The following is a 27572-nucleotide window of genomic DNA, read 5'->3' as shown; positions in this document are numbered from 1 at the left end:
ATTTGTTCTCCAATATCAGTACACACCGTAAAAATTAGTGGAGCTTGAGAATCACTATAACCCAGTGGGTGAAGTACACACTGTACTCATGGGAACTGAGTTGGATTCGCAGCAATCATGCTGTTAAAAAAGGATATCAAAACTAGTACAGGAGAGGAAGAGTCAGGTGTCAGGTAGATCCTTAGGGTTTGCAAGCCAGCGAGACAAGCCTAGCTAGCAAGTCCCAGGTCCCTGTGAGAGACCCTGTCTCAACAAAGCAAAACAAAACAACAAACAAAGTAACTAAGGTGGACTGCTCCTGAGGAATGGCACCTGAGTTTGACCTCTGGCCCCGTGTACACACATGCACATATGGGTGCACAGACACAGAGAGCCCAAACCAAACTGAAGCCCAAACACAGCTGGTGGTAATGAAAGCAGTTTGCCCCAAAGAGCCCTGAACGATACAAAGTACAAGAACACTCAGAGCAATTAAAGCTTAAAGGTAAAACAGTTGTCTTACAGTCAAAAACTGAGTGGTGGACTCAGTTTGGATGCCGGGGATTTTTCTCTTAGATTACAATGAAGGGCATTTTAGAGAATGGAGTGCTGGCCAAGAAACTGGAAAACTAGTTCTAGAGCTAGATGCGCATATATTCTCTCAATATAGAAAAACCCTTACCCATAACATGGACACTCCTATGACTCTGCTTAACTCTTGGTTCTGAAGGTTCTAATACAATGGTTTTGAGGTACACCGTAACTCCATACACAAATGCAAAGTATATTAAGTAATGGGCCAGTAATTCAGTGGTCTGAAGCCTTCCTCTTAAAAAACAAAATAAAAACAACATGTCAGTAAACCACCAAGTCCTACTGACTAATCCAGCAGGTCCACCAGAATTCATGACCCTCTCTTAACCACTAAGCTACGCTGACTCAGACCCTCATCCACTCTTACCATTCCTTGTCATTTACTACATGATCTGTGTCCTGCTGCTCAATCCCCTTTGGTTTCTGCCAAAGTACATCCTTGTGTTTCCCTGCTCTGCTAGAAAGCTTCCAACACCTTTTCAATATAGTACAAACTCCATGAATTAAGATATATGTGTACCTACATAATATTAAATATTGATATTAGATAATTAAGCTGTAGATGTCTACCTAAATATTAAGATATTTAGCCTATCTTGACCCAGACGCTTATCTGGTCTTACTTAGCATATAACAAAAACTGATATCCACACAGACACATACACACCCTCCTGTATATTTTACATACTTGGCAGCTCAGTTCTTTAAGTCTTCTACAGCACTTACTTATACTTCCTCAGATGCAATTTGTTCCATGACTGTAATGTCTTTCCTTCGCTTCTAAACTAACGTAATTTTCTTGCTATCTTGTTCAAATAATAATTCTTTCAAAGTCAATCCATTTTTCCTTTCTAGTTCTCTCTTGCAAATTTTCTGTGTTTTAAAAAGTAGGATCCTTAAACTTTTCTGCTTTATGCTGTTATTTATGGACATGCTTTCTAGCACTTACTAGAAGTTTCTTTAATACAAGATTAATGGCTGATTCACCATGTCTAGAACAGTGACATTCATGTGTAACAGTGTTAATAAAAATACCTTACCAGTCATCTATCTCACTTAGTTTATTTCACAAAGCTCATCCTCCTTTCCATTGCCTTCCAGAGTCTCTACTGCTTCAAAAAATTACTACGGTAGGTTCTTAAAAGGTGACTGAACTGTAAAGGGGCTCAGTTTTCTATAATGTATCTTAAGCCTACTGGAAATTTCACTAGCATATCACAAGTCCCTTCAGGAGGCAAGTTCCTATTTCAAAAATTAAAACAAAGGCAAAATTATTAAGCTCTTTAACATCAACTTATTCTTTAGGCATGTTTCAGAGTACAGAAAAATTAAGCATTAAAGGAAAAAGAAAAATTATATCACTAAATTATGTAAGAGTAAAAAAAAATCAGCTAGAGAAAGCGAATGTTTCTAACATTTATCTGTATACAACTCAGGCTGACACTTTGAAGAGAGGAATGTGACAGCTTACAAGAAAACAAACTCACTCATTCTCCTTAATTTCTGAAAGCTCATGAAAGTCTGACAGGCCAGCCATAGGGTAATCTCTCATGTGTATCACCCATCACAATTATGGCTTCAATAACAACGTTCTCTAAATTTTAATACAGAACAACTGGTTTTCAAGAAATACCCAGCCTAATATTTTCATATTTAAGAAGGCATGCTTCACAAATTAGCAGCTAACTAATCTGTAGCTCTAAATAAGACTGTCCAAACATTTTATTTTATAGCATCAAAAGAGGTATAAAATAAATGCAAAAAGCAGACGATGTGAAGGCCAAATGACTTCAGGGGTCTGAAAGATAGAGACAAAGCAAATGCTATCTACAGAGCCACTCCAACTCTATGATTCTTTTTTTTTTTTTTAACCAGGTATACAGGGTTTCCCTATCATAACTCAAATCTGGGAAATACTGACAAAAATCGTAACTCATTATAGCATGAGTACGCTCTAAAGATAAAAGAGAATCTGTTTTAAGGTACTTGTCTTTTAACTCATATTGGACAGAATCTACACTTATCCTTAGATTGATTTGACAGTTATCTGCTCAGAGACTGTTCTTTCTTCCTAGCTGGAGGGTGGAGAATGAGGGCATAGCAGGCAATGGAACCTTTATTTTTAATTGGCAAATTCTTTATTATTTTTCTTAGTACAATTACAATCATTACTATCATATGATTTACTTTGTGCCTTGGGACAGTTATTTACTAGATATTGTGTAAGTTAAACTCTGAAAACTAGATAAAGGCTGGCTAGTTTCAACTTGACACAAGTTGAAAGAAGGGAACCTCAACTGAGAAAATGCCTCCATAATATCTGGCTCCAAGATATTTTCTTAATTAGTGGTTGACGGGAGGGCCCAGTCCACTGGGGATGGCGCCATCCCTGGGCTGGTGTTTCTGGTTTCTATGAGAAAGCAAGCTGCAAAAGCTATAAAGAGCAAACCAGTTAAGTTGCACTCCTCTGTGGCTTCTGCATCAGCTCCTGCCTCCAGGTTCCTTCATTGTCTGAGTTCTTACCTGGTTTCCTTCAGAGATGGACTGAGATGTGGGAGCATAAGCCAATTAAACCCTTTCTACCCCAAGTTGCTTTGGTCACAGTTTTTCATCATAGCAAAAGACTCTAACTTGGACAGGATTACATGAAGAGAAGAGCAAGAAACTCTGGAGAGAGCATGAGATCTTGACAACCCATTAGCAAGACAACAATAACTATAGAAAATTAGCAGCCCAATCAGATATAACTCACATACCAGCCTCCCCAAGAGGGTTTCAAAAATACACATTCAAACACAACTATGCACCAGATTTAAAAAAGAAAAAGAAGGAGGGGAAAAGCATGAGATAGCTCAGCAGTTAAGAGTACTGGCTGCTCTTCCAGAGGACCCAGGTTCAATTCCCAGCGCCCACATGGCAGTCTCTAACTCCAGTTCCAGGGTTTCTGACATCTCACAGACAGACATGCAGGCAAAACACCAATGAACATAAAATAAAAATAAATTATATTAAAAAAGCATGAAAGACCCAACTTAGCACACACAGTATAAAAACACAATGGGGGTCAAAGAAAGCATCATCTGGACACTGCCATCCTTTAAGGACAAATTCATACTTAGATGACTGTGTTGCTCTGGGACATAAAAACATAGGCAGTTCTTCCATAAATTTCATCAGAAGGTGGCTTCTTACTGCTGGGCTCAAGCAATCTCTTAACTGTATGAATACTACTCAATTTCATTCCATACTCCTAGAGGAAATGAAATGTAGACAGAATATTAAGGATTTTCTTTCCTAAAGCAGGATGGATGGTTTGTGGTTGAATTATGTCTGCAAGATTCAGCTGACTAACAAAGTTTTGTCCATGGTCCCTAAAATCTTTTTTAAATACACACACACAAAGAATCACAGGCTTCGGGCCAGTTTTTAAGAAAGAGCAAGTAATAAACAGCTCCAACAGATGCAGTGCCCTCTACACGCAGGTCAGTTGGGGTTCCTGCCTTCAGCTCTTGCCAAACAAGTGGTGATTTCTACTGTGTAGTGGAGATGCTTTGGGGTCTTTAAATATTAACTTTATCCTGTCTATTTCAACCATGTGCTTTCTGTAACAGCAGGTAGCCATCTACCTACAAGTGTTACACCTATTCTTCTGCTCCCAGAGTCTTCCTCAAACTATTCCACTGGCATTGCATACCCAGCTCATGGATTCCACGTGGCCTCTTCTGCATGGAAATTCAGATGGCTGAGCTTGGGCCTTATTGTTGTTTTATATATATATATATATATATATACACACACACACACACACACACACACACACACGAAAATCCCAACCATTCTGTTTTACCAATAAAGACTGAGGAGCCAGATGCTGGGGTGAAAATCTCCTAGCTCAGAGAGGCAGAGAAAGCACTCAGCTGATATTCCTTCTCAGCTCAAGCCCAGACGGGAAAAACCCAAAAGACTCACTAGCTCAGCTGACAGCCCAGAAGGAAATGGCCAAAAAACCCAAGGCCTAAGCTAAAGCCAAAGACCTAAAGCCCCAAAGAGCCAGCTCAAAAAGGCCCTTCTTTTCCATGCTGTCTTAGATACCCCTCAACTCAATGTCCCTACTACTTTTTAATCCCTGTTAGCTGGTTTCTTGTTCCCCCTCTTGACCTAGAATTAACTTTATGAAATCATGTGTACAGAGAGCTCTTGGATTAAAGCTGTGTGCTAGGGATGGGTGAACCACACCATAATCACCTGTTTACAATAAACAGAAAATTCCTGGATCAAACCACACCAAACAAAAAACAGTATCTTGTAGTTCACGAATTTGCGGTTCGCAATGGAATCAAACATCCTGCAATACCTTATAGCCACAATGGCACTTCTGACTTTTTAGAGTCTACTCTGAGAGCCCATTTTGCAGGGAAGCCCATTAAATTAAGAAAGTAAACAACTGAATAACTTCAGCGAGTCCCTGCAACTCATAAGAATGAGTAGGCCCCTCTCTCCCTAAACTGATAGAAACAGAAGGAACTGCTGAGAGAATATTCTCTCAGAGAAGCCTAACTGCCTAGGGTTGATAGGCGATATGAATTGCCTAGAAGAGACACTTACCAACCTGTTCCACTGCCTGTAAGTTGGGAAGTGTGCTCCAGGTTCCCAACTTTAGTGAACTGTCTGTCACCCATGCTAAGGTAGACTTCTGGTGATGTACCTGTTTTTAAATCACTTCTGTTCCTGTAAGTAACCCCAATAAAACCCATTGGTTCACTAAGTTAGACTTCGATGGTACTTTACTTTTGGGTCCCCATCTGGGATGAGTAGATATACAAGTCTCACCAAGTGTCATACAACACTTAAGTTGCTTCATAAGCACTCAACATGCAACAAGATTTAGACCAGCCTCCATTCACACCAACAAATTGTCATCAGCCAAGACAAAGAGGAAGGAGAAATAAGAGGAGAAAAATTTGCTTCCAGATCTCACTAAGGCCCTCTTTACAACTGCTCCTAAATACAGCTGCTTCTAATGAGTTTTCCATTCACATTAATTTCTCACTTTAGAAAATAAGCCATCAGGGGCCTATAGTTCTTAAAATTCAAGACTTCTGTGGATGGGATGAATTTAACCATTATGTATCCTAATTTCAAATAATTAACAACCAACTTAGGAACATTCTTAGTTTAAAAAAAAAATACCTCTACCCCAGTTCTTGAGACAAAATACGACTCTAATCAAAAAGTCACACTATTTCTAAGACTCAATTCATTAAACAGGAAGACCTTTGAAGTTTCATAAAACATGAAGGTCTTCCCCACACAGTATTTACTGTTAATAATAAACTGCATAGTTTGTGCTTAAAAAAAGTTTTTGCACTCTAAGAAATACTTTGAAAGTACATTTTAAACTTCTAATTTTCAAGAGAATTCAATGACAGCTTATCAAACTTATGATACAATAAATAATTCCATACAAATCAAGAATTGTACATACATATTGAGAGTGCTTCATTGTTGATAACCTAGTTTTAATTAAACTACAAAATAAAATTTACTTTAATTAAAGTTAAACAAACCTAATTCTCAAAAGGTTCGAGGGCACCCCCTGGTGGCAGATTCTTTAGAAGAAGAAAAAAAACAAAAATTCATTAGCAATTAAGACAAGCACTACTACAATAAAAATTTATTCTGTTTTTTTCAAGACACGGTTTCTCTGTGTAGCTCTAGCTGTCTTGGAGTCACGTTGTAGACCAGGCTATCCTCAAACTCACAAAGATCTGCCTGCCTCTGTCTCCCTGAATGCTGGGATTATTGGTGTGCACCATCATGGCCGGCTATAAAAATATTTTTAATTCATCAAACTCTACTTAGAAACTCAATTATTTCAAGTAATATACAGTATAGAGAAGACTTCAAGCTGTGATAAAAAGTGCTGGAAAGTCAGCAGCTTCTGCCTAAGCAGCACCCTCATATCAGGAGATGGGTCCTAACCAGATCTAATGCAAACAGCCCATTCCAAAAGGTTACTAAATGATGTCCTATAACAGCTATTCAAATGCCAAGGAGACTTACAGATACCCTAGTACAGTGTTCTCGAATGAAACTGCAGTGATAAAGCGATCTGTATCAGCTCTCAATCCAGCATCGGAAATTTGGATTTGAATGTAAATGATAACTTTTAAATTTTACCTCATTTTATGTAGGTACAAGTGGCAACTGGCTACTGTTGGGCAACGGGGATGTGTTCCACTTGCCAAACAACTGTGAAGAAATGGTTGTCAAAGTATACAGGAATGAATTTAGAGGTTCTCAGCCAAACGTGTAGTTATATATAAACCATATAAATTAAATCATAGCTTCGTGCTTAATTTTTTAGAATTTAGTTGCATCAGGTTTAAATCATTGTTGAGTTTGAAAATGGTCAAATATTTCTCCTAAAAATAGTTATGGCTTTATAGCCCACACAAGATTGAAGATGAGAAGACTAGGGTAATACTTCTCTGTTCAAGTAAACCCGATAAAGAGTGCTTAGGTCCAACCTCTCATCTCAGGCGTTTATTCTTTTTCTGCATGTTGGGAATTCAAGAAGTAAATATGCCCTAAGTGGGTTTGCTGAGCTCAGGTATCTAAGAGAGTAAAAGGCTCCTTCCACTTAAGTCTAGTCACAAGTTGCTTATGTCTAAAACATCAAGTTGAGCTTTGTGAAGAATAAATTCTGCAAAGTCCTTTCCTCTAGAAATGTACCACTTTTAGCATAAAACATATATTCAACAATCGTAAGGGCCACATCTACTGACTCTCCCTCTTCTCTCTTCTAGCTGTTGATCTGAGCTTAACTGTTGTCTTACACAATTATTCTGCAGTGTCTCAAAGATTGTGGCTCAAAGCTCATACTTTCATTGCTGGAGCCATGAATTAGAGGTCAGTGTGAGAGAAGTGTAGTTTCAGGGAAAACATAGGTATTTTATACAGAACATGAGAAACAAAGCAAGTGCAGAGAGGAGAAGACAGTACTGTGAGGACAAAGAACTTTCAGAAGAGGCTGAAATGACATAAGAAATCAAACCTAAGCTAAGCTTTAAGGATGGAAAGAGGGAAGCAAACAGTATGCCAGAGAACCACATGAGGGTTTTAGACTGTGAAGTTAGAAATAGGAAATGATGCTACAGAGGTGCTCAGAGGTAACATAAAAAATTTCATAAATATCAACCAAGAGAACTGAAAATAGATGAGTGCCATGGAATGTTTCAGAATATTGCTTCAGATAGCTTACTCTGTAACCATGGAAGATGGGCTTGAAGAGAAACAGCACACAGCACAGTACAGAGCACAGATGAGACAGTGCAGTAAAAACAAAGGTGAGCCCCATGAAGCTCAAGAAGAGACATTATAGCATCTGATGAGGGGATGTACAGTTGTCAGCAAGTAGTGGCTGACGGCAGCGAAAATGATTAACAAATTCTAAGTCTGTGTAGCTTCAATTCTCTAAGCCAGGCATGGTGGTACATGCCTTTAATTCCAATATTTGGGAGGCAGAAGTAGATAGATCTCTGTGAGTTTAAGGCCAGTCTGGTCTAGTGAGTTCTAGGCTAGCCAGGGTTAAACACTGTGACCCTGCCTCTAAAAACAAAATGAAACCACTACCACCACCACCAATGCCCTAGTTTCCAGTCCTTCACTTGTAAACCAGAAATGCTTTAACAACATCTAGCTATGGGGTGGTTGTGAGAATTAGAAGAAGAAAAGGGCACTGCTTACACAGTACAAAGTAAAGCTCTCAAAAATACGGGCACCACTTGTCTCCATCAGATAGTAGCAGCGGATACTCCAGCAAAGAAAGAAAATATAAGGAATATCTATCTTGCATAGAAGCAAATCTTGGAAGAGACTGAGCTAAGACTAAAGCTGGAATGTTCTGTAAGTCCTATGCAAGAGGCATGAAAGAAAGAAAAGCTCTCTTACAGGAAGACAGGGTTCTATGTGACAAGAGACTGAGCAGCTTCAATGCTCCACTGCCAGAGGAAGGTGCCTTCTGCTTATCTTTAAACTGTTCTTCCTTCAGCTCTGAAAATATTCCATATTTTACTATGCTGGAAGTGGTTCATATTTAAGAAAATGTCTTTTTATAATAAAATTCTTATAATCAAAGAACATCGAGGGCAACCTGGTACCATGACATTCCACTTAGAGAAAAAGAATATGCAAGATTTATTAACGGTTGTAACATAAAATATTAAATGCAAATTTTTTTCCTGCCCCCTTCTTTTTTGGTTTTTCAAGACACGGTTTCATTGTGTAGCCTTGGCTATCCTGGACTCACTTTGTAAACCAGGCTGACTTTGAACTTACAAACACCCACCTGCCTCTGCTTCCCCAAATGCTAAGATTAAAAGCATGCACCACCATGCACAAATTAATTTAATAGGAATTAAGGCATCATATCAAACTGAATGGCAAAAAAAAATTTTAAAGTAGCATAGTTCATAAACAGAGATAAAAGTCAAGAGGGAGATTAAAGCATGGAATCATCACCCTCCTAACAGAGTAGGCATATGAACAATGAAGTCAATACCAAAGCCCTATTTAAAATGAATAACTACTTACTATTTAATTCAAATAAATAAATGAAAGGTTAGCTGCTAGAATCAATTAGTACATTAGGTTAATTTCATTGTTAGAATACAGAACAAAGTCTACTGAATCGATTTCCACTTTGAGTATTCCTAACATCTGACATCCTTGCATGCCAAGTGATAAATACAATCTGGAATTTCAAAATCACAAGATAACTCTAACTTTATCAATGACACAGCACATGTAAGCTCCACTAGGAAGAAGCTTTTGAAATAACTTTCAAAGCCTCATTCCAACTGTAGCAATGTGTCCTGTGGGATATAAACTACATTTGGAAAAAACATGAATATAAATCTTAAACATATGCACCAATACAATAATTTAGCACATAAACCCAATGTGCAAGTGATGATGGAACATGACATATTTCATATAAACCTAAGAGTATAATTTATCTGTTTTAATATTTTAGTGACTCTGATTAGATGCCTTTTGGCTTCTATAGTTCTCATGAATTAAATTAGCTTGTGCTGTAAAGTAATGCAGACCTTATTGATTCCAGAGACTCTGAGTCACCAAGGGAAGAAGTCCAAAAAGGTTAAACTTCCACTGAACTCCAAGTCAGAGGCCTGAAAGCTACAGAGATAAAGGCATTAGCTGTAGTCTTATGAAACATCCAAGGCTGCTTTCATTTGATTAGGGATTTGCTACAGGCTCATGACAAATACAAGGACATTTACAATTTCTAAGTGTTCAAGACAGACCCAAAAAATAGATTACCTATTAATAATTATAAATCAGAAGCTACAAAGTACACATTCATTAGCAAAAACATACTTGTACAGTACCAAAAAGGAGGAGGAAGAAAAGGAAAAAAGGGGAAGAAAAGGAGAAGGGGAGGAAGGAGAGGAGGGATGAAAAGAAAAACCCATAATACCAGAGGGCTACACTGGAGGAAGGAAGCCAACATCCTTACTGATTATTGGATACAAAAGCCTGCTTAGGTTTGAAACTGGTCACCACCACTACTTGCCTTAGATTAGTTTTCCTCAAACTACTCCAAAGAAAAATTAACATTCAGTAAAATGTTTATAGAAAATCAATCACACTGGGTGGTGTTGGCACATGCCTTTAATCTCAGCCCTCGGGAGGCAGAGGCAGGTGGATCTCTGTGAGTTCAAGGCCTGCCTGGTCGACAAAAATGAGTTCCAAGACAGCCAAGGCTACACAGAGAAACCCTGTCTCAAAGAGCAAAACTAAAACAAACAAGAAAAAAGAGAAAATCAACTCAGAGGAAGGGTAAATATCTTCAATACAGAAAACTTACGACACATTTTGATATGGTTACAATTACGACATAACCCACAAACAATAGTACTTATATTCTGGAAGGCTAGGCGGTCTACAGTATACCCCTGTGATGCATAAGTATACTGAGGCTTAAGTGATACACATGCTCACACTTCTGTCTTTCATGCTATTTAACGATGACTGATTTATGCTGTTTTGCCAAATCATATCACATAACACAGATATTAATCAAAATTAAGGCTGGTAGAAGATGCCCAGATGCCCAGAGGCCCATCCGTCACATGGCCCACCCATAGCCAGTGGGAGCCACTACTATATACAAATATGTGGTAGAGAGACAGGAGAGAAAAGGAAGCTGAATTTGAGGACTATGAAGAGAGGGAAACTGGAGATGTGAGGGTGGAGGAACAGCCTGATGAGTTGCCTACCCTGCCCACCTGAAGCTATGATGAAGTCCTTGCCCAAGCTGTCACTGAGGGCCATACCTGGGACCGTGGCCATGCAGCAACAGGGTAGATGTTTGTGGCCCATGTAACCACCAAAGGCCATGTGAGCGTCTCTGGTCTGGGTTGCTGCTGGGCACCATGTTGCTGTCCAAGGATTGTGTAGAGCTAGGCCTGCCCCTCACTGGCTGTGGCACTTGGGAAAGCAGGCACCCCAGTAGAGCTAACCCTGGTATAGGGGGTGTGCCTGAGGGTGTGAGAGCTGGCCCCGCCCTGCCCCTTGCTAGCTGTGGCATGGGGTGAGCTAGCTGGGGCAAAGCTTCTCCACCCTAGTGGAGTGGGTGCAGAACTGGAGGGCTGACCAAGTCAGCTACCACCCAGGCCTAGATCCAGGGCTTTGAATTGGCCCACCCCAATATCAATTCCATCTATGATCTGCTGGAGCTCGTGAAGGGACCAGTCCTGCAGATCCAAAACTGCAGGATCTCCATGACAGGGCAACAACAGGATAATCAAGAGGTGGCGCTGTGAGGATCGAGTATTGATTGTGTAGCAGAAACCAAAGGCCTTGAAACAAACTAATGACTCATTGCAATAAACATTTACAAGGAAAGACGTGTGGACAAAAGGGTCTATGTGATAACACTCTGACACACTGCACCTTCCGCAATGAATTTTTTTATTTTTATTTTTTATTTTCTTTTGGGGGAGAGGCTGCAAGGGTGAAGGGCAGATTTGAAGGGGCAGGGAAACGAGTGGGATTGGAGTGCATGTTGTGAAATTCACAAAGAAACAATAAAAAGTTTTTTAAAACCCTTAATTTGCCCACATGAGAATTTTGTTAAACTATTTTAATACAAGTTATGTTGCTTTTCTGGGTTTATACTCATGCTCTGCTAGTACATCAGAATTTTAAGCTTCTCAACAATCAAAAAACTTAAAAATCTTATTTTATTTAAGTATAGGTATAAACAATACATATTTCATCCCATGAAACAATAAATTATTGTTCATATATTATTATGAACAATAAATTATAAATTTATTAAATTAAAACAATAAACAATAAATTATTGTTCAAATAAAGCTGGACCTGCTTTGGAATTTTAAAATAACACATCAAGAAGTCTGAAGAAATGGATACACTAAGCATAAAATTTATTCCACTAATTTGCATAAGTGTTCTCTACCTTTTAAAATAACCGGCATATAAATACAAATGCCAGCCTATTATTGATAGGTCTCCAGTCTTTCTTACAGGGAAGGATGCTCTAAGTGACCCTTCACTAACAAACACAGGACAACAGCCAACTGTATAACATATGCTTGGTATTTTTAGAACTATAGGAAAAGCAAAGAAACAAAAAAAGATACAAAGCTTCTTTTTTGTAAAGATTTAATGTGTGTTTGCATGTGTCTGTGTGTGTGCATGCACATGCATGCAGGTGCTCAGCGGCCAGAGGAGGATATCAGAGTTCCTTAGCTCTACAGTTATAGGTAGCTGTGACCTGCTGGCAACAGATAAGAGTAGCAAATGCTTTACTTGCTGAGCTAGCTATCCAGTCCTCCAAATAGACATAATTTCTAAGTTGCAATAAAGACAATTTTACATGTTTACTCTGAAGCACAGACTTTGCTATGTTAAATAAAGAAAAAATACAGTTTCTAAAAGAGAATATATCACAAGTCTACCAAAAACCTGTCTGCTTTAAGGTTTTTCTTTCTTTTCTTAAATGTTCCCTTATTGCTCTACACCTAACTATTAACCACCACAGATGCAGAACCCAAACTAAAAAACAACATCTGTTGCTTATTACAGCCTTTATGGGCAAATCAATAAAATGAAAAAATGAGAAAAATGCAAATACATCTTTTTATCTCAAGCATAAAATAAAAGATGAAGTGGAAAATAAACCACTTACTAAAATCTTTAGGTTTACTTTGAACAACTAACCCCAGTTGTTGAAAAAAGTTTGAAAAATAAATCAATTTTAGGCTCTTTATTAAATATTTTGTACATGTCATGAAAAATATATACTCATAAAATTTATGTGTAACAAAACAAACCCCATGGGTTTTTTTTTAAATTTTGTTTTCATTCTGCAGTTTTGTTGTTAGCTTTGCTTGTTTGTTTTGAATTTTGTGTTTGTTTTGGAAAAAAAGAGAAAACACATCAAGATGGTGAAGTAGTGGTGGGGCAGATGTTGGAGGAGTTGGGGGAGAGGAAAACATGATCAAAATATATTTATGAAATATTTAAACTGAAAAATACACGTGTGTTGGCTGTGATGACGCATGCCTTTAATCCTAGCACTCCGAAGTCTCTGTGAGTTCAAGGCCAGGCCTGGTCTACAAAGCAAGTCCAGGATAGCTAGGGCTCTGTTACACAGAGAAACCTTATCTTAACAATAAGAATATGTGCATAGGTTAGTGAATAACTGTAAAGCAAATAGTTTACACCTTTACATCTACCATCCACTCTTCTCAAACATACAGCCCACGCTCCTCCTCAGTCTCTGGCTTTAATGTGGAACATAAGCCTCAAGTTCACTCACTAAGAATTAAATGAGATAATGTCACAGGTACTAAATGATGGAAATAGTTAATCTCTTTCAAAAGGCATTAAAATAAGAGACCCTTCACTAATATATAGGACATTTCATTAAGATTTCCAGTGAAAATGCCAAGAGTAAGAATATCGATCCATTTGGAATATAAATTATTGAAGTGCTTGGATTTAATTTTGTGGAATGCCACACAGGAGGACCATAAAAAAACATGATTTGTTCCCAACGCTTGTAACAGCTGGCAGTAAGGAAGGCCAACACTAGCACTCAAGATGCAAAGCCATCAAATAACTGCAATTTCAACATGGTGTACCTAATACAAGTAACTATAAATTACAAATTAATAGATTGATCTGTGATTTTTTGCTGGCTCTTGACAAAATAATGATGGCTTCAGCAACACTTCTACTTCTATTCCAAAACAGGATGCTTGAGTCATGACTGGAACTATGAGTCCCATGATTCTTACAGAGACAGAAGTCTGCAGGTAAATAACAGTAATGTGGAATCCTGCTTTATTAGTAGTGTTAATATGATGTTAAATTTCACTAGATATTTTCTCTTTAATAAAGCATGAAACTCAGCATTCAAGGTGATATTTAAGTGAAGCAAGTTTTATGTAGTAAACTTTGTATAGCAAGATGACCAAAATATAACAATAATATAGTATATACTTTTAAAGTTGTAAGGATCTTCAATGTTTTCTCTATGAAGAAATGAAAACTGTTTTAGGAAATCACTGTGTTTAACTTAATTTAAATGTTACATAGAATAAACAATGTATTGAAATATCACACTGGTGTCTACAGTCTTCTAGTTTTATTTCTTATAAATTTAAAAATTAAGAAACAAACTAATTCTAAATCCTTTACATAAGCAATATTTATGAACTCTTTAGCTTGAAAAGCATCTCTACTCTAGAATGTACGTACAGTTTAACACAAAACCACAGAACAACCATAATTCATTTATTATTTCAAACCCAGCCAAACAATTATTCCCTTTGCAGTAAAGCACTCCTTTTCTATTACCACTGCCATTTGTAATGTCTGACACTCAGCATTGTCCCTGGGGACTATGACTTGATAAAGTTCTACATTAATCTTCTAAGATGTGACAGACAAGAAAACACACAAATGCATTAAATATCTAAATTTTTTGTTTAATTACAATAACAACGATAGAATAGCCACTCTATCAGAGCTGAGAAAATTCCCTAAATCTCTGGATATGCTTTACACTGATATTCTCAAATCTCTAATACTGTAATGGCTGAGAAAATTATGTCAATTTGAAGAACTATTATGCAATCATTAAGACTAAAAACTAGAAAGCTGTGACAGAAAATTTTATAACACAATAAAACATTCTAAGCGTATATTTAGATGGAGATATAATAACCTAAGACAAATATAAATATTTAAGACATTATACACACACACAAAGACTTGAATGCAGTAAGAAAGGAAGCATTTGATCTGGTTTTAAGTTCCTCTAACCCTCTGCATGTTGACAAGGTAAATAAAAACGGAAATGAATTCTTTCCCTAAAGAACTATAAAACTATCATCAGCACCTTAGTAATCACCTTATATTTACGATCTACACTAAACCTATACAAACTTGCTATATTTATGTATCACCCTGACCCTTTTGTGAACACTAGGGGCATGATCTCCAGATAAAGAAGGAAGTCCTAGCTGAGCATTCTGATTATGAGAGGAAGGGGGGGAAAAAGAATGAAAGGATGAAATAATTACTACCCAGCAAGGCCAAAGAGGTACCAATGGGATTTCTTTCTTTTTTTTTTTTTTTTTTTTTACTGACATGTCAAGGTATCAAATTTAGTATTACTTTAAGGAAGTTAAGCACTATATCCACTTAGAGCCAAGAAAATTACAAGACACAAATGTTACTTTCAATAACTTAAGTGACAAAGACAAATACTGTATCAGTATTAACTTCAATGCTTCAGAAATTAAATCTCTCTAAAAACCAGTCTGGTTCATTAAGATTCAAGGATACTGAGATATCCAATTTCCTGTCAGAGGAATGGATAAGGAATCTATTACTTTATGGCTGTCATAGGTCAAAAGCTCAATAAAGTAACCCTGAAACTACTGGCATTTACCAAAAGGCACAATTAATTTGGATTCTAACATGATTATAAAAACTGGCCCCTGAAGCTTGCTTTTTGCATAAATTAACAACCTAATCCTCAAATTCATATCTAAATGTAAAAGATTCAACAAAGTCAAATAAACAGCAGAAAGAACCAAGTTAGAAGATGCATGCTTTCTGACTGTGAAACTTACTACAAAGGTACAGTAATCAAGACTGAAGCCGAGGATAAACTTCCACACACATTGGAACTTGGGTTTTGAGAAGAGAACCAAAACAACATGCTTCTAACAAATGATGTTTGGCCAACTGACTAATAATGAAAATAATGAAACAGGACTTCTACTTCTTATAATACATGAGAATTAACTTGAAATTGATGTTCACATAGAAAATAATAAACTGAAGGCTAGAAAAACAGCTTAGCAAATAAAGAAACTTCAAAAGCCTGATAACCTGGGCTCCATTCTCAGAACCTACAAGATGGAAGAAGAGAACTGACTCAGAAAAGCTTTTCTCTGACCTCCACATTCTATGTGTTTGTAGATGTGTTGCTGCACACTCATACAGCACAGTAAATATTTTTTATTTAGAGAATAATAAAACTGAGGCCATAATTCATACTATATGCAAAATTTAATGTAAAATGGATAATATAAAGCCTAGCATGGTGGTGCATGCCATTAATCCCAGTACTCAGGTAGAAGCAAGCAGATCTGAGAGTTGGAGGCTATCCTGGACTACATAGTGAGTTCCAGGACATCTAGCACTACACTGTGAGACCCTGTTTCAAGCAAACACATTAAAAAATGAGTAACGTACATAAGTATATGTACAAATAAACAAAATTCTAAGAAAAGGACTGAAGAGACAACCCGGTAGTTAAAAGCTCTTGCTGCTGTCACAGAGAACCTGTATTTGGTTCCTAGCACCCACAATCCTTTCTAACACTAGTTCCAAAGGAATCTGATACCCTCCTCTGGCTTGCAAGACTTCTACCGTGCCACTCACTGCCTGGCCTCAGGAGCTCTCTAAAACTGTGGCACAGAATAACTCTATGAACCTCAGCCTCCGCCCCCAATCTTATATATTTCATGCTTAGAAAACTAGTCCTGGGCTGGAGAGATGGCTCAGAGGTTAAGAGCACTCGCTGTTCTTCCAAAGGTCCTAAGTTCAATTCCCAGTAATCACATGGTGGCTCATAACCATCTATAGTAAGATCTGTGTGTAGGCAGAATGTTGTATAGATAATAAATAAATCTCTAAAAAAAAAAAAAAGTCCTGAGAAGACAATGCTACCAAGTTCTGTTGCTATCTTGGGAGGAAGCCTGGCCCATTGAAGCACTGTTGCAGTAGCTTTTGTGTGTTGACTCTGGGAAATACTTCCCTATGTCGTTTTTTTCTTTCTTTTAATTTCTTTCTTTCTTTTCTTTTCTTTAAATCCAGTAACTTTAGCGACAATGCATTTCTATTGTTCCTGGGACACCTCCCATAATCCCAGGGTCTTTTTTTTTTTTTTTTTTTTAAGATAGAGTTTTTCTGTGTAGCCTTGGTTGTCCTGGACTCGCTTTGTAGACCAGGCTGGCCTCAAACTCACAGTGATCCACTTGCTTCTACCTCCCTGAGTGCTGGGATTATAAGAGTGTGCCACTATGCCCAACTTTTCTTCTCTTTCTGAACCACTTTTTACTTTCTCACAGATTTGAATAAGACTAACCTGAAGGCTATCCTGTCTTCAAATTTTCTTTGCCAAACAAACTAGCCCACTGCCTTTAAATTGAGCCTCACTCGACCTCTTGGGATTCAGGAAGCTCATAGCCCAATTCCTTATTAGAACACCCACTGCTCCCTAACCCAGTTCGTAAAGTCTTTGCTCCGTGCTGAAGCTTCATGAGAAAACCCTCCAGCTCTCCACCCAGCACCAGAGGTCATATGACATGAGCGTGCCCCTTTAGCTCTGATGCCCTGTGGCTTCTCTGGTAGGTGGTTCCACTTGTAATGTCTTCCAGGGCACTGAGAATAAACGTATTCTACAAAGATACGTATCCAACTCTTTGGCTATTAAACTACTGACAGTATGATTCACAAGGAATTGAAAATTTGCAAGGAATATCATGGTAGGGGAAAGAAAGAAGAAGAAGAAAAAAGCCTGGTGTTGTCTGGGAGGAACTTGTCACCCAGATTTCAGCTCTGACTTATGGAACTACCTTGCAAGAGCTTCTGGAGCCTACTGGAATGATGGGTCAGTGGTGGATGGCGCCACACCTCGAACCAGACTGCTTAATTATGCAGACCTCTGTACATCTGCTTAAACCTAAACTTCATAGCAGGACTCTGAAGATGTTCTTAAGGGGCAAAAGGTCACTTAATTTCAATTAGTTTCTCTTCCTGATGTGGTTATACTGAATATACCTCCTTTTTTGCTGTTTATCATTTCTATTCTCTGGAGCTTGGTATGGTTTGTCAGTACTACCAGGGCGCAGGCTTCGAATCTAGCAACTCTAGAACCACACTCAATGCCATAGCCTTCCTAAATGGATGTCCCGCATTCCTGACATCAACAACATACCTCCACTACAATTTGGGTTTTACTTTACAGCTTTACATAAAGGCTGTTCAGGGCCTCCATCAGAAAATCTGATTGCTTCGTGCTGCTGGCTCAATAGGCTTTCTGGAACCTTCATATATCTCACCATGACCCTCTACCTTTTGCATCCTGCATGCTTTGTAAAAGCAGCTCCATGTAGAAAACACTAAGTTTTGCTACTAGCTAAAAATGTAGCCTGGCCTCTTCTACCAGAAGCTGCAGAGGCATCTGAATATTTCCCTGAGTGAACCTGGGAAAATAAGGCGCTGAGGAATCCTGCTCAAGTAGGAAGCCCAGAAACTTCTCTTTGTTTGAGAATTCTCCTTAGAAATGAATTTGTACTTTTATAAGCTGAAGCATCAACAGTTGGGGTCAGGCCTTTAAGGCATCTTTCCTATTGTCCCAGTACGAACTCTCCTTAATTATACCAACGCTTTAATAACACAGACTCTACCATTATTCCATTTTCTACAACTTTCACCCAATTCACTCTTTCCCTATATATTTTAAAACATCTTTCTGCTGCATGTTTTGCTTTGAAATTTCATTAGGAATCTCACTAAACACATTGAACAATAATTAGTCATACCACAACCTGAAATGGTTATGCTGTCTCAAAACTTCTTTAGTCCACTACTTTTGAATTTCTTCACTCAGTTTTCAGGAAACAACAGAATCTGGTCAAATGCTTTGCCTCAATCTAACAAAAATGCCTTTAGTCTAGTTCCCACATGCGTCCTGTTTCGCCCTATAACCTCATTAACAGTTTTTCCTGTCTGGACTTCTACCAGAATTCTGGTCTTTCACACTACCACTAGAATGTCCCATTAGAGCAGTTTTACAGCACACTAGGGCTTCTTTCTCTAATGCACAACTTCAAATTCTTCTTCAGTTCTCCTAGAAATGATTCCAAAGGCCTATGAACCCCACAGTCTGGTTTATAGCAGCAATGATACTTTTTCAACACTGCATTCAAACACTAACAAGATAAAACTTAAGAGATTTAATTTGGCTTGTGGTTTCAGAGGGTATTGTCTATCATGGCAGGGAATAAATGGCTGAGAAAGGCTCACAGTTATAGCACTAGAGACATAAAATACAACATTATCCTCTCCATGCCTGTAAGCCCCACCTCAATGACCCTAAATCTGCCAGGCAGGCTCCACACCCAAAAGGTTCCACAACCTCTCAAAGTCACCAAGTGTTCAAAATGAGTCTGTGCAGCCATTTTACATTTAATTATAATATACTTTGATTCAGTAATTATATTGCTAGGAAATCTATTCTGTGAAAAAAAGCCAATGATGCAAAGTTTAGAAACCAACATACTTATTTGTTCATTTTTAAGTATGAACATTAAAAATCCTTATTAAGGACTGGAGAGATGGCTCAGCAGTTAAGAGCACTGTCTTCTCTTCCAGAGGTCCTGAGTTTAATTCCCAGCAACCATACGGTAGCTCACAACCATCTATACTAGAATCTGATGCCCTCTTCAGGTATACATGCAGATAGAGTACTCACATACATAAAAAAAAATAAATAAATCTTTAAAAAAAATCCTCAATGTGCCTAGAACATAATCATTTTTCAGAAAGAACACTAAATTGGCATTCTACAACCTGAAGAGTGACTTCAAATAGAATGCTTGGTTTAGATCCTTAAAACATTCCTATAGAGTAATAAAAGTGGCTATTTGACTTCTTGCACACAAAAGAGCCTGTGGTACAAGCGTGCAGTTTAAGCCCTCAGGCTAACTCTCTACGGTGGAATGATGGGGAGAGCAGTGGGCTGCAGTCTATGCTCTAACAAGGCTCCCATGATCCAGATACACAATAAATCTGAAAGCACTATTGTGTAACATGCAATCTTACAAATAATGTTTGTGACCATTAAACACTTCTGGGACAAAAAAAATAGCAGCGCAATGTCTATCATGTCTATTGCATTTTCATATTTTAGACCTCTACCCAATCAATAAACAATATTAACAAGAAGTAAATGAACTGACAGAAGGTAAGAAATGTCACTATCTCAGAGGTATTTGAGGGTGCTGTGTGTTTTGGAGAGAGACTGATGACAGAAATCACCAACATCTCACTCTTTGCTAACTTAAACATCTTTCATCTAGTATTTGCCTATACTGATAAACCTGAAAACCAACCTGACTACTTGGTCATAGCTGAGGTCAAGACCATAAATATTTAGAGTGCCTGACAGACATATATGGCACTACACCAAGAGCTGCTGGAGACACAAAACTCAAGATGTTCAAGTCTCTATCAGGAATGATTTAAATTGCTAGATGATGCCAAAATAAAGTGAAGAGAGTTCCAAAAGTTCCAAATTAAAGTACCTGTCATAAAAAATAAAAAGAAGTATGTGGGGGTTGACATCTCAGCTTGGAGGGGTATGCAGGAAAATCTAAGTCTAAAGACAGAATTTTAAAAGAAAGGTGGAAGGGACCTTATCAGTTGCTTAGAAAATGAGGCAGGGGCAAGCTATATACAGAGGAAAATTACATGTGACTGAGCTAGCCTATTCCCAGCTCACACAAACTTGTCACCTTGGACCAAGAAGCCCATCTCAAAATCACAGCTACTAATTTGTGAAATGAAACAATAAAAATGATCTTAATTACCTCAAAATTATTTACCTAGCCAGGTGGTGGTGGTGCATGCCTTTAATACCAGCATTCGGGAGGCAGAGGCAAGCAGATCTCTGTGAGTTTGAGACCTGCGTGCTTTACAGAATAATTCCAGGATATTCAGGGCTACACACAGAAAAACCAGAAAGAAAAAAAAAATTACCTGAAAGACAGCTAGTGAGGAAAAGGCTCTAATATGAAGAAACAACACAGCCCATGGTCAACAATTCAACAACTATTCTCTTACACAATCAAAACTATAGAATACTAAAGATACTTGATAATGTTTTAAGAACAATTTTCTTTCTACTATTAGCAAACGAAGCATAAATAATTGAGAGATTCAAAAATTTTGAATCGAGAGATTCAAAAAGTTGTTGCATGAGAAATGCAAACAACTCAAATTATGTATAATTTTTAAAAGATTATATACAAAAGTATCTAGTCTTGAGCAGAAATTTAATTACTTAGCAAAAGTATATTGCCATTTTTGGGGGTAGCCTCTCTGGTTAGTAGTTTATACTTAAAAACATCTTAGCAAATGAACTTCAGAATATTTACCTCAAAGTAACAAAAACTCACGTTCATGCAGAAGTGAGTACAAAGTTCAAAGCAACTTTAATTAAAATTAAATGAAAAAAACCATCCAAACATCTTAAACAAATTCTGGTGCACTATTGCATAGCTCAGGTTCAACTAGACTCTTTACATATAGGCTGGTCCTAACTGTGCAATCCCCTGGCCTTAGCCTCTTTAGTGTTAGGATGGTAAACATGCTCCACCATACCCCACTCTAAAATACAATGTTAAAAGAAAGTTCCTGCCATTTTTTTACAAAGGGAGATGCTGCTGTTCTGAAGTGGTGCTCTTACCTCACTAAGCACACAGAAGGAGGCTGCAGTTGTGGAAAATTACTTTACAGCACATATACACAGTAGCAAGCGCTACACGGTTCGTGTCTTTTCATCCAAACATCTAATTTCTGGAGTTACCTAAAGAAACAACCTGACTATGGGAATATATACATAGACATGTTCACACAATATGTTACTACTATGTAACTACACATACACACATTATATAGTATAGATAAAAAGGTAAAATTTAGCAACCTACATATTTTCATTATAGTGATTTTTATGTATCAAGTCATGGTGCCTGTTGGCAGCTCATATTTTTAATCCCAGCATTCAGGAAACTAGGTAGAGCTGTTGGTAGTTCAAGGAAAGCCTAGGCTAAAACGTGAGACTGTCTGAAAATCCAAAAGGGGAGGGGAAAAAAAAAAAAACCAAATCTAGTCATGGAATAGATATATCCATTCACAATGATGATAACAGTATGAAGAATATAAGAAAAAATTAGTATAACAAGGGAATTAAACAAAATTCAATTTCAGTCCCAAATTATCTACCTAAAACAAGCATTTGAAAAATTGTTAAAATAAAATAAAATATTATTGGTAATGAAAAGTTCTATGCACTTTTCTCAAACCCTTTTAAAAAGTAATATATCATTTTACAACCGAAGAAGCACACTTTTACCTTATCCCAGAAATCAACCAAAGCTGTAAAGTCCCATTTCTTAGAATATGCCACATTGTATTTCAGAATAGCATCCTATAGAAAAAACAGAAACAAATCTCATGACATACACATGTAAGTTTTCTTTTGCAAATTACTTCCAGTAAATTTCTTAATACAAAGCAAGCTTCGTCCTGACATTAGCTATTCCACATTAGTAGCTTTGGACAAACAGAATAAACACTAATTATTATTCACATAAGAAAAACTAGATTAGAGAGTTAAGCAACAGGAGAAAAACATAATTACCCTAAAGCATGCATTCTAAATGGGGACAATGTACTCCAACTGGACAAAAATCAGACCTTAGGGGATAAAAAAAAAAATAAAGAAATTACAATGGTTTGTGGTTGACATCATATGTTGTATGTATATATATTGTATGTATATATATTGTATTGTCTGTCTCTGTGTGCACACACATACATTTATAAGATCACTACACTTACACAGTTATATATACTTTATACATTTAAGTATTCTCACACACAAGAGACATACAGCTACTTGTAGCACTAAAATGTCATTAGGGAGTGAATAAGGGAAGAAAATGTTTAAAAGAAAAAAAATTGAAGAATACTGACTTAGAGTAAAAAATAGTACTTTCCCCCCTCACTTTCAGCTATGTGTGTGTGTGTGTGTGTGTGTACATACTTGTACATATTCGTATGTTCTTGTGGGTGAGTGTATAAGTATATGCATATCAGTGTAGAAGCCAGAGGTCCACGTTTAGTGTCTTTTTCAATTGTTCTTCACCTTATTTTTTGATACAGGGCCTTTCATTGATGCACAACACTCTGACTGACTAGACTAGCTGGCCAAAGAGCTCTAGGGATCCGCCTGTCTCCATCTCTCTAAGTACTGGAGTTAAAGATACACTCAGCTTTTTTACATGGGTCCTCACGTTTGCAAGGCAAATAGTTTACTGACTGATCCATCTCTCTAAGCCCTACTATCAACTATTTATAAACTATAAAATATTACCTTGTTAGTACAGAAAACCTATGTATAGTTTTCTCAAAACTTCCTACACAGTGGAAATATTTTACAGCCAAAGAAGTCAGCACACTATTACTTTATAACATAAATCAACTACAACTGAAAAAAAAAATCTTTGTATGGTGGTACAAAGTCTAGTAGTTCACACAGTTGACACCAATTATATATTCATGTAGAATGGCAAGTCAAACTATGCCATCTACTGGTGTAAGTTTTAACAATCCAAGTAAATAACACTATACACTGGGTTTCCAGTTAATTATGCATAAAGCAATCCATTAGTTGTGCAGAAGAAACTATTATTTATAATTAGCTCTTATATAATTTTTAAAATATCTACTCTGTTCATATCTTATATCATTAATAAATTAATAAGTAGAATTTATAAACAACTATATTGATAATTCAATTTTTTTCTAAAGGAATATATTAAGCCTGAAAACCACTGTGTTAGTTATTACCATAAAGGTTCCAAACTGCTTTATCACAAAAAACTTATAAAAAGCTTCCTAAAAAATACTTTGTCACACAATGAATAAGTATCTACATTAAAGCCTGAACCTACAAAAATTGTATTTATTTAGAATCAAGGTATAGAAGTAAAAGCTTTTATTTTTCTCTCACAAGCCATAAAGTAGCATTTTTTGTTAAGAATTAAAATGTTAAAGAATGACTTCTAATCCTTGGTAGCCTGTTTCAAAATGACACAGTAAACAGCAATGACTACAAATAAACGGCCAAATGATATATGCATATATTTAATCACAAAGGTAACTCTCAAAAATCGTCATTTAAATCAAACACTACAGCACACATATTATGAGACTCCTCTCAAGTAAATTATAAGCTGATCTATAGTGGGAAAAGGAGCAGGTTTTTTCCCCTTGAGGCCAGAGAAGAACGTAAAAGCAATTATAAAGGGGCAGGAAGAATCTTTGGGCATGAAAGAAATGGCAAGTGTCTTGACTGTGGGAGACTTCAACAGTAGATACAAATATCAAAACCCATCAAACTAAACACAAAAGATTGCTTTTATATGATTCCTCAAAGCAGAAAAACATTTTAAGCACTGCTTATTTCCTAATTCCTTCATCACATTTTATAATTAGATTAACCCAATAAAGTTATTGCATGATATCTGTGCAAGACTGGCTCAAGCCCTCTTCAGGGTACCAAAATCTGAGCATGCGCAACTCTTATACAAGTGGCCTAGTGTATGCCCATAATTAGGCACACCCCCCTTTATACTTAGGTTACTCACATTCCTAAATCAATGTAGACAATGTGTAGTTACACTTTACTGTTTAAAGAACAACTGCAAGAAAAAAGCTCAACATGTTTAATTATTGTCACAATGTTTTTTCTTTCTTTTTCTAGAGGCAGGGTCTCCTACTATAGTTGAGGATAACCTGAAAGTCATTATGCAGCCCACACTAGTCTTAAACTCACAGCAAATGGCATATCATACTTGATTGCTGGGATTGAGCCACACAGCAAGGCTGTCATGCCTGACTCGCAGAAGTTATTTTAAGCTGCTCAGATCCAAATATGAGGAATTAAGATACATGGGTATCTTCCCATTTGGAATGCTAATAAGTGGGCTGACTGGATTTATTGTCCTCTAGTATTCAAATCTCAACAGCAGTTTACCACGAGTTCTTTAGTAGGAAAGCTGGGTGTTGGTTTGTACTTAGCTATCAACTACTCAAGTTCTTTGTAGCTCACAATAATAAATATAAGGATCTTTCTGTACAAATTCTCCAGCATACTATTAACAGAAATAGTACTGATGATACTCTTTCTCTTTTAAACTCTGAATATCTGATCTTCCCAAATTTATCCCTGAATGAACAAGTAGCAGAAAGATTATAGCAATCACAAGGCTTAATATTTATTTATTTATTTCACATATCATTCATTGAACAAAGAAATTACTATAAGCTGAAATAAGGAATTCTGACAGATTACCCTGTTCTGATGATAAAAACAAAACAAAACAAACAGACAAACCAAAAAAAAAATCTTATTTGAAAGAAATAAAATGTTCAAAATACATACTTGGACACAAATCAATGTTTTTCATGAAAAGAAAATAGGAAAAAAATACCACAGAAACTGTAACAAGCTTAAAATTAGTTTGGTAAAAAAAACACGAAACCCAAGAAAGTAGCCATAACTAGTCAAGCCCCTGAAAGGAATTAACTCAATTTCCATAAAGCACAAATGGCTACGCCACTTTACATAAGTATTGTGCTTTTTGGCTAGTTAATTCTCTAAAAAAAATGCATGTTCATGCATACTGTAGACATTAGGGGGAAAAAAAATCTAATGATTACCCTATACTCTTAAGTATAAACTTAAATTATTGTTCATATGTAAGATTAATAAATAATTAAACTCCTAAGGTAATAAGAGCAATAAAAATAGAATATTTAATATATATTCTAATCATTGGCAGGCTCAGTTTCCCTTAGGCAAAAAGCGTTGCGATCATAATTCTTTCTTGATGTTAAACATATTGCAAAAGCACGATCGTTTTAAAATAAAAAAAGAGGCCTAAACTGAAGGAAATTGGACAAAGAACCAAGAAACTGAAGTCCTATTGCTGGTTCACCAAATTATTCTATATGGCTCTGGGCAAAAAATTTACAATTCTCAATTTTTCTACTCTATTACTAGTGACACTATGGAAACCAAGAATTTTTCTAAAGAGCCTTCATAAGTGACTGGAAACAAACATTGCATATGAAGATTGTTTTCACCCAGCTCTAACCTATTATGATCAAAAATGCCTTTGAGGGAGGGAAAAAAAGACCTACCTCTAAGAGATATATACATATAGGATCGAAAAGAACATACCTTCAGGTTCTGGGGTCGTGTGAATTTGTTGAGAAGTGCAGTCTGAATGAGCTCCCACCTACTCCCTGCAGTTCGCTCACCATTCTTACAGGGGGGAAAAAAAAGGCCAGATCAAAGCATTTTAAGTTGTTTTGCATCATAGACTCAAAAAGCCAAATGTGCTAAACCATGACCCAGGAACTAAAATACTTCCAGTTTAATATTTACCTCATCTTCCACAGGGTACAAGTTTTGTTCAGAACAAGGCATTTTAACATGCTTGTTATCCCACAAATCTTTATAATGTGTTGGAAAAGGTTTTGGAACATCTCCTCCTCGCAGAAGGTCTACCTAAAATACAATGTAAATAGAAAAACAGTAAGCCATAAAAATTAAGCATTCCTTCCACAAAACAATACAAATAAAGCAGCCCAAGAAAATGCTATAAAGATGGAGCCCAGCTCCCAAGAAGCCTCCCCAATCCCTCTGCAGCTGCTGCCACACCTCACCTCTAGCAATCACACATCTTGTGAATTTTTACCTGCATTCTGAGACCTTGACACCTCCTCACTGTTTGTCTAAACTTCCACTGACAGCTTCCTATCTCCCTCTTCCTAACTCCTTCAACCCCAGATCCTGACACCCTGTAAAACTCCTCTCCATATTTTGGAATAACATCATCTCTAAAAATAGCCCCAGTTTTAGAATATTTGGCTAAGCTCTTAACAAAATGCCATTCATTTTTATACAAGTCAGAAAACTTGCAAGTCCAGAAACAGAGCAAATTCCTTCATATCATAGCTATATGCTTGTATATAAACTATCTCCTCTATTGTAATAGTGAACAGCAGTTATCATCTCCTTACTTTATCGATTTAAATATGAATTCATCTTCACAGCTAGACTTTGTTTTCTTCATCACTGTGATGACTTTAGGAACTTTTAAACAGGCAGTTAATATAGTTGTTTCATAGACTACTATAATACTCAACAACCCTTGTTTTTCTTTTTGGTGTGTGTGTGTGTGTGTGTGTGTATTTGTTCACGTGTACAGATTGCATGTGAAGGTAGGTACACATGCATGTAAAAGCCAGAGGCCATAGAACAATATTAAGTGCCTTCCTCTATTGCTATCTACCTTACTTTAAAACGTTACTAATTATTTTGTGTGTGTGATATATGATATGGGCACATATGTGCCAAAGTGAGTGTAGAAATGTTGATTTTGAGATTCAAAGTCACGTTGTCAGGCTTACAGGGCAAGCACCTTTACCTGCTAAGCCAATTCACAGGCCATCCACCATAATCTTAATTTCTGAGACAGAAAGGTCTCTCGCTGAACCCA

At 37.0% G+C, this 27572-nt stretch overlaps 1 protein-coding gene across 5 annotated transcripts in view; it reads right to left on the bottom strand.

Moving 5' to 3' along the window:
* The window catches only part of Parg (poly(ADP-ribose) glycohydrolase), a 105382-nt gene that overhangs the window by 62348 nt on the left and 15462 nt on the right, over positions 1–27572 (bottom strand). For 4 of the 5 annotated variants that reach the window (XM_055612330.1, XM_055612333.1, XM_055612335.1 and 1 more), the window contains exons 5-7: positions 26456–26578; positions 26249–26332; positions 22352–22426 (exon numbers count right to left, since the gene is read on the bottom strand). In XM_055612330.1, coding sequence (XP_055468305.1) covers positions 22352–22426; positions 26249–26332; positions 26456–26578 — 282 coding nt within the window. The remainder of the gene's footprint in view (positions 1–22351; positions 22427–26248; positions 26333–26455; positions 26579–27572) is intronic. The other variant, XM_055612334.1, reaches the window with a different exon arrangement.

This window comes from Psammomys obesus, unplaced genomic scaffold (genome assembly GCF_907164565.1).
Source record: "Psammomys obesus unplaced genomic scaffold, mPsaObe1.curated_primary_1811, whole genome shotgun sequence".
Classification (NCBI taxonomy): domain Eukaryota; kingdom Metazoa; phylum Chordata; class Mammalia; order Rodentia; family Muridae; genus Psammomys; species Psammomys obesus.
Note: the sequence above shows the minus strand (reverse complement) of the source record. Positions and strands in the feature narration are given on the sequence as shown.